Here is a 7963-nt window from a genome sequence, read left to right on the forward strand (position 1 = left end):
TGAGAAGATGCTAGCTTGAGTCGGCGAATGGAGTGCAGAGCAGAAGTACTCATCTATCAACTAATCAAGCCTCTTCTTCAACCTTTTCTGGTTTACTTTCTTTATCAGGACTACGCTCGTTTGAACAAAAAATTACTCGACTATCAACTGTCTACTTCCTCCTTTCAATTTAATTCACTTCTTCCTCTATCCACTTTTTTTCGAAAACTCCACATGGTGTACCGTCAACCACATCCGCTCTTGGAATGTAATTGTTTTCTTCTAAATAATGTTACATAATGTACATTATGAACTGCCGTAGTTTGTTAGTTCATGATTATTTACAAATGAATATTTCCTGGAATTAGATATTCATCATTTCCTAGTTATGGTCACATTTTCCCCAGAAAATATGTAAAGGAAAAAGAAGATTTTGAAGGGGTCATCCAAAAGTGCTTCCCAGCCATACAAAACATGCCAAAGGAAACACATAAATCGAGAAAAGTTTAAATTTTCAGAAAAGTTTTAAATTGTTAGACAATAATTAAGCAGGTCATATTTCTTTTTCCTCCAGTTACAAATTATGAAACGTTTTGCCTATGCATGGATAATCAGGGACTCTCTCCAATGCTGAGGTCAGAAATGATTTAAATAGAATGGGGATTTAAGCGCTTATCGTCGTCTGCCACGTCAGAACAGTATGACATTTTGAATTTTAAAAGACATTCATTAGAATGTATTTTGTTTCTGTTGTTACGCTTCTTCTGCTTAATACACTCCTTGAAACTTATAATTGTGCTCTCTCGCGTCGTCCGTGTATGTGAATGTACATAAATAAATATTTCTGAAAGGATATTGTATGAAAAATGTAATTTCTGTTATTTTGAGTCAATATCAGCGTATTACGTAATTTACGTAATCAGACACGAAAACCACATTCCGAATTAAGCGATCGTTTTGCGCGTAGATTTCATAGGTTCTCATAAACACTGAGTATAGCCTTTCGTAGTGAATTCTATGTTTAATTTTCAAGAAATTTATTTTTGAATTCTCTTAGAAACGTAACTTTTAAACTCCATTTTTACACAAAGTCCTTACCGTGTGGGGGGGGGGGGGGGGTCCCACGCCCTCTCCCGCTCGATCGCTTCGGTATCTCACGCTGTCAAAAATATTGTGCCCCCTTCGGGATTTTGCCCCCCCCCCCAAAACTGAAAGTGTTCCGGCGCGCCTGTATATCACTGTACTTGTTTTGGGGTCCTTTTCAGGGAATACTTGCCAAGAGTATCGTTTTGTTTCCAATACTTGGTAAGGGTAGGGTTTCAGACGCCAATACTTGTTAAGGGGTGCATTTTCAGAATATGGAAAATATGTGTTTAGGGTGCTTTTCGAGACCCTATGGTCGCGCGTGGTATCCACTCGTCAGTGGAAGTGCCCCCGGGGATTTATAATAGTCCTGAGCAGCTGGGGGGCGTTAAAACCATCTACCCTCTTGATGATTTCCTCCCCAAACATTGCCAATAGTGAACTATGACCTAAATTCTACAAAATAAACATGTCATACAGAATAACAGTTCTATTACTTTGCTCCCTCTCGCTTTATCTTGTAATATCCATGAATAATTCCTACCAACGAAAAATGATATGCATACGAACGTGCCAAAAAAGACCACTCGTGTGACTCTTTTATGCTTAGCATGCTTGTCCTGATGTAACTTCCACCCCTCATCCCTTTCCCCTTCTTCATGCACTTTTTTTTCTGTTTCCTTGTCTCGATCTCCTTATTTTGTAGTGACATATGATCCTGCTTGTTTCTACGGGCATCACGAGTTGGATCTTGCTGAGACGCGAGACTTTGTCGACTTCAACCAAGATTTCTACCCAGCCTATTACCGATTGGTTCCCAAAGCAGAGGGTTTCGACGAGAGGGAAAAACTCTATAAGATATTCCATTACCTCAACAACTGGTAAGAAAAGGACAGAGGTTTGACATATAGAATGTTCTTTTTATACGTTAATACATAGTTCCCTCTTTCATGAATCGCCCCACACGGAGATATTAATCGTGTAACAATCTTAGTGATAGTGTCAGATCGTATCAGATCAGTCGTGGCAATCATACCAGGGGCGGATCCAGGATTTTGAAATAGGGGGGGCGCCAGCGGCGAGGGAGCGAAGCGACCGAGCGGGGGGAGGGTGTGGGAGGGGGATACCCCCCTCCCACGGCAAGGACTTTTTCAAAAAATCATGTCCAAAAGTCGTATTTTGAGAGCACCTTTAGAAGAAAAATGCACACTTAAATCACTGTAACTTCATGAATAAAAGACACATACTGACTCATTTAGGAGCTGGTTTCCAGTCACACACCGTATAAGCGGTCATTCAAAACATACATTTGGCAAAGGCTCTTCACTTGCTTGCATCGTGTGATTGAAACGTCAAATTTAAATGATACGAAACTGAGACTTGTAATCGATAAGTTCCGAATAATCCATTCTGTTTATTGTCATTTGTGTATTTACATTGTGTGTTTCAAACGAGAATTGCAACATGCATAAAATTTGGTTCTTTTTTCCCCAAAATGCAGTTTGCTCCTTGATAATTCGTTGGAATGATTGCTTCGGCGAAACTTAGTTGGGGCGCCCTGGATAATATGCCTCTGAATCTACCAGAAAGTGTAAAAGTTAGTTTACATTAAATACAAATATGTCTGACCTATACATTTCAGTGAAAACGTACATGACCAAGGCAGAATGATAATGCTGCGCACGTGGCGCCCGATATAGGGCTTCATCTTTGAGTGAAGAATAATCTCGGGGATAGACATTATCATTCGCATCGTTGACACTTTCTCTCGCGATCTGTTACAATTTACATGTATTTGCCATAAAGACGGACAAACGCATGTTACAAAAAACACAAAATTTCGGGAAAAAATGATATCCAATCCAACATCTTCACACTGGTCACTGCAACTCCCGATTACAAGTGGTGCAACTTTCCAACCAATCGACTTGCGCGCCCTGGAATTCCGGAATTTACATATTGCAATACAGTATGACAGAGGTGCATTTGTGCGAACACAAAGGCCATGAGCGTAAGTTGAAATATAGTTTTGACTAGATCTAGCCCTTGAAATTGACTACATTGTACCAATCCAGTAAATATAACCATCAAAAAAAAAAAAAAATAAGAATGGTTCGAAAATTCTCGCTATTAGTTATACGGAAGGTAAATCGTGGTATTTGCAACGGATCGCCGAGAGTAGTAACAAAGCATTAATAGTTACGCACAGTGAAAAATAAAATAAACAAATTAAAGCTACTTTCATTGAAACGGTTAAATTATAGGGATTTGGCTAACTCTATCTACCCAAACGCAATGGCACAAAGAGACAAACCATTTTGGGGAGGCATTCTTAGCATATGGGGCAAATTTTTGAAATAACTGGCAAGCAAGTGAAAACGTTGACCTTTTAAAAATGAAAATTGAATTTGGTGATAGTTTTATACATTACATTAGAAATATATTTCACGCCTTTCCGTTCCTTTTCTTCCTCCTTTTTCTTCTTTTTTTCTTCTTCCTGATCTTAAACCTTTTTTTGGGGGGGGGAGGGAGAGGGCAAGTGCCCAAAGCCCCCCCCCCCCCTACATCTATTCGCCAGTGTTCAAATCTATCCTACAGGGGCGTCGATCCATTTTTCAGATGGGGGGGGGGGCAAAATCATAAATAAATTTTCCAAAAAGGCGCTCGATCACACTAAACAAACAAACAAACACACACACATATGCCTATATATATATATATACCGGTATATATATATATACATATCTCACCAGCAGATTAATGCGAGCGCGAAGCGCGAGCTGAAAATTTTGATATTTTGATCTGAAAAAAAATTGAGTTTAATGGACTTTTTAATAAAGAACAAGATATATATATATCCAACAAAAGATTATTGCAAATCGAAGTAGTTCTTTTGAGGTTTAGAACTGAAAACGGGACCATATTCACCTATTTAATCATAGAAAGTATGGGCTTTTGTTACTGAAATGATGCGAGCGCGAAGCGCGAGCTGAAATTTTTTGATATTCCAATCTGAAAAGTGGACATTTTGAGCACGATTTTAGACGAAGAACGAGTTGTGTATCTCAATCTCGCTTGCTGATTTCTGTGTAACATTACAATCTCATTTTATTTTCAGCACATGCGGATTTATTGGGGGGGCAAAACGATATGTTTGCCCCCCCCAATAATTTCATTAGTGGGGCGACCGCCACCCCTCCCCCCCGGAGGGGCCACTTACATTGACGAGTGGATACCATGCGCGACCAAAAAAACACGTAAAAAGGATGTCTTTTTCACGATAGGGCACGTTACGTACGTAACGTGATAAGGGTGTCAAAAACACAAAAATAATGAAAAAAGGGTATCTATTTCGCTAGGAAAATTACGTGTTTAGGGTCGAATTTGCGGGGATGATAAAACAAAATTAAAATGTTTCATAAAGGATGTCCTTTTTGCCCCAACACTTCGTGTTTAGAGTCCGATTTGCGCGAGGTGTAGAAGATGGGGTCGTATTAAACCAAATAAGGTAAAGCCGACGACCGAAGGACCCGTAACAATAAAACATTCCTGTACTTGTTTAGGGGTTCATTTCAGGGAATATTTGCCAAGAGTATATCGTTTTGTTTCCAATACTTGTTAAGGGGTGCATTTTCAGAATATGGAAATTACGTGTTTAGGGTGCTTTTCGAGACCCCATGGTCGCGCATGGTATCCACTTGTGAATGGAAGTGGCCCCGGCCCTCCCCCCTGCCCCCCCCCCCCCCCCCAATAATCGACGCCTCTGCTATCCTAGCTAACCCATGTTCAATATTTTGCTAAACTTTTCTAATATTTCACTCTCTTATTTTTTCTTTTCGCCTATTTCAGGAGTCACTTTGGACCCAAGTATAAAGACAAAGTAATAACGCTCATCGGCGAGCTGGTGGAAAAGTGACCATGTACTGCTTTATATGTATATTCTACATATAGAATACTGATATGCAAATTATACAGTCTAATTTGAAACATGGTATTGCATTTTGATATATCTCATTGTGAATATTATATCATATATATTCTATCAATGTACAGTAGATATTTTATGTTTTTCCCAATCGTCTTGAAGTATTCAATTGTATGTGCAATTGTGTATTCAATTGTGTCATTTTCATTTTTATGCTTTCAATAATCCAACTGTCATGGTTGCAGTGAATAAATAATAATATCCTGTATATCTATATTATTCTATCATAGTTGGATAATTCTTCAAAATCTATTTTTTTTCATCGTGGAGTTTATTTATTTTTTTACTAAACTATGAACCTATAGATACAACCCCTTTGTATACAAAAATATAGAAAAAATAAGCAATCAATTAATTGCTATTTGGGAACTTGTAATTGACCGAAATTGGACAAAATAAACCTTCGCAATATAATCATTACCATGCTGCTGCCTTACTGTTTGGAAAACGGAAGTCTCTTTATATTTTTTATGTACATTATTTCTCTAGTGTACTGATTGGTTTCATTTATTTTCAGAATGAACTACCTCTTCATGTCCATGAAATGTTCATCCTCAATCACAAGACTCATTTATCGTTTCTTGAAAATGTTTGCTCATAATATACATGTACGTATGTGAAGCGCAATAAGATGCATCATCATTATTGGGTAACAAGCTGAAATAATAATTGTATTTCATTACAATTTATAAATGTACTGTTCAAACTTTTTGTGGCAGCTCAAGAATATAAGATGCTGCGTAGTTGTGATAAGCAATTCATTTTTTAAAATCTTCATTCCTTATATCTTGTCTATATTTGGTTAAAATCATATTGAAGTACTTGCCATCTTTTTCTTTTGATGAAATACATACAAATTAAGGTCATTTTACCTGCACAATGTATCAAATATGTACTAATTGATAAAATTCTCACTTTTCAAATGTATATAATTCTTTTTATAGGGTACGATACTTCTGATTTAAAAGTACGATTTCAACCCATTTGGTATCCTACTCCTAATTGCCTTATGCATGCTGATTTCTTGTAGTTGCAATATCACTGATGTAACAAGAATCAGCACTTCCAAGGGGTTGCATTACCTACCACCATACATTTTTCGTTTTTATATTATTCCTTGTCATTTCTTAATTTGCCCTCCATGCATTTTCCTTTAATTTTCGGTAGTTGTATTCTGTTAATTCTATGCAACTGTTTAACTTACATGTACTTATTTTTGTCTATGTATCCAGCACTTGGAAACAATGCATATTAAGCACTTTATGAATGTTGCTCATTATTTATTATAATTTTATTTAGTATACTCTTAACAATTTGGCCAAAGCTTTTAGTAACACTCAGATATAATAATATCAATGTTAAACAAAACATTGGACAGTATGGATTATTCCATACTTCCATTTCATTCTTCTCAATGCCAATTTATTTGTCCATGAAGTTTCATCAAGTGTTATCGAAAGTATTCATTAAAAAGTTTGAAGAGCCCCTGCAATCTAAATTTAAGTTGATTATTATTGCTGCTCAGTTCTAAATGTAACTCATATGTTGCTGTTTGAAAATCCATATATATTGCATAGATTTTTACACTATTTTAAAAAGAGCATTACTAAACTTTTGAAGCCACACACTTTTTAAGAGGATAGAACTAATAGCAAGTTGAAAATATTCATTCGAAAAATAAAAAATCTTAGAAACATATTTGAATACTCAAATAAAATAGTTGTATTTCACAATTTTGCATCAATAAGAATGAATTTCAATTTTTAGTTGCAGGGACCCTGTAAGTATATTCATATTTCCAAGTTAGAACAAATAAATAAATCAATATTATACATCAAGAGGCATTCGTCAATATTGCATTTTATTGCTGATTATTATTATCTATCAAAAATAAGAATCTTCCTCAAACTGTCAGATTATCACATAATCCCAAGGAGGAGAATGACAGTGATATAGGTTTGACTTACAGTCATGTGTTCGTACAATGAACAGACAATATGCATATAACATCTGTGAATGATATAGACATTAAAATAATGATGGTCCCTGTGCAAAGTGCAACTTATTCAATAATGAACTCAATATTATACATCAAGAGGCATTCGTCAATATTGCATTTTATTGCTGATTATTATTATCTATAAAAAATAAGAATCTTCCTCAAACTGTCAGATTATCACATAATCTCAAGGATGAGAATCACAGTGATATAGGTTTGACTTACAGTCATGTGTTCGTACAATGAACAGACAATATGCATATAACATCTGTGAATGATATAGACAATAAAATAATGCTGGTCCTTGTGCAAAGTACAACTTGTATGAACTCAATATTATACATCAAGAGGCATTCGTCAATATTGCATTTTATTGCTGATTATTATTATTTATAAAAAATAAGAATCTTCCTCAAACTGTCAGATTATCACATAATCCCAAGGATGAGAATCACAGTGATATAGGTTTGACTTACAGTCATGTGTTCGTACAATGAACAGACAATATGCATATAACATCTGTGAATGATATAGACATTAAAATAATGCTGGTCCCTGTGCAAAGTACAACTAATTCAATAATGAACTCAATATTGCTTCGATTTTCATGGGACTCAAAGTGTAGGCTACTAACCGACTGAAAAGGGCTGAATGATTTATTTTTATTACATCTGGAATCAGATATTTAGCTGACATTCTATAGCTTGGTTTAAGAATATGATTTAAGAATATAAATGTATGGAAATGAGTGATAACATTTATATGTTTGTGCATAGCAACATTTCCATGCAAGCCCTTACTTTAATACGGTAAGTAAATATGGATTTGTTGAAGTCTAATCCTTGGTCACTTTAGTGAAGAGAGTTATTAATCTCCAACAACTATCCCTATTATAAGTAACATTTGAGGAAAGTAAT

At 35.8% G+C, this 7963-nt stretch overlaps 1 protein-coding gene across 3 annotated transcripts in view; it reads left to right on the plus strand.

The window, feature by feature from the left end:
* The window catches only part of LOC121413621 (ketosamine-3-kinase-like), a 29413-nt gene extending 22070 nt beyond the window's left edge, over positions 1 to 7343 (plus strand). For all 3 annotated transcript variants that reach the window (XM_041606523.1, XM_041606524.1, XM_041606522.1), the window contains 2 exons: positions 1769 to 1943; positions 4912 to 7343. In XM_041606523.1, the coding sequence (XP_041462457.1) occupies positions 1769 to 1943; positions 4912 to 4978 (242 nt within the window). In that variant the 3' untranslated portion in view covers positions 4979 to 7343. The remainder of the gene's footprint in view (positions 1 to 1768; positions 1944 to 4911) is intronic.
* The last annotated feature ends 620 nt before the right edge of the window (positions 7344 to 7963 follow it).

This window comes from Lytechinus variegatus, chromosome 4 (assembly GCF_018143015.1).
Source record: "Lytechinus variegatus isolate NC3 chromosome 4, Lvar_3.0, whole genome shotgun sequence".
In the NCBI taxonomy this organism is placed as follows: Eukaryota; Metazoa; Echinodermata; class Echinoidea; order Temnopleuroida; family Toxopneustidae; genus Lytechinus; species Lytechinus variegatus.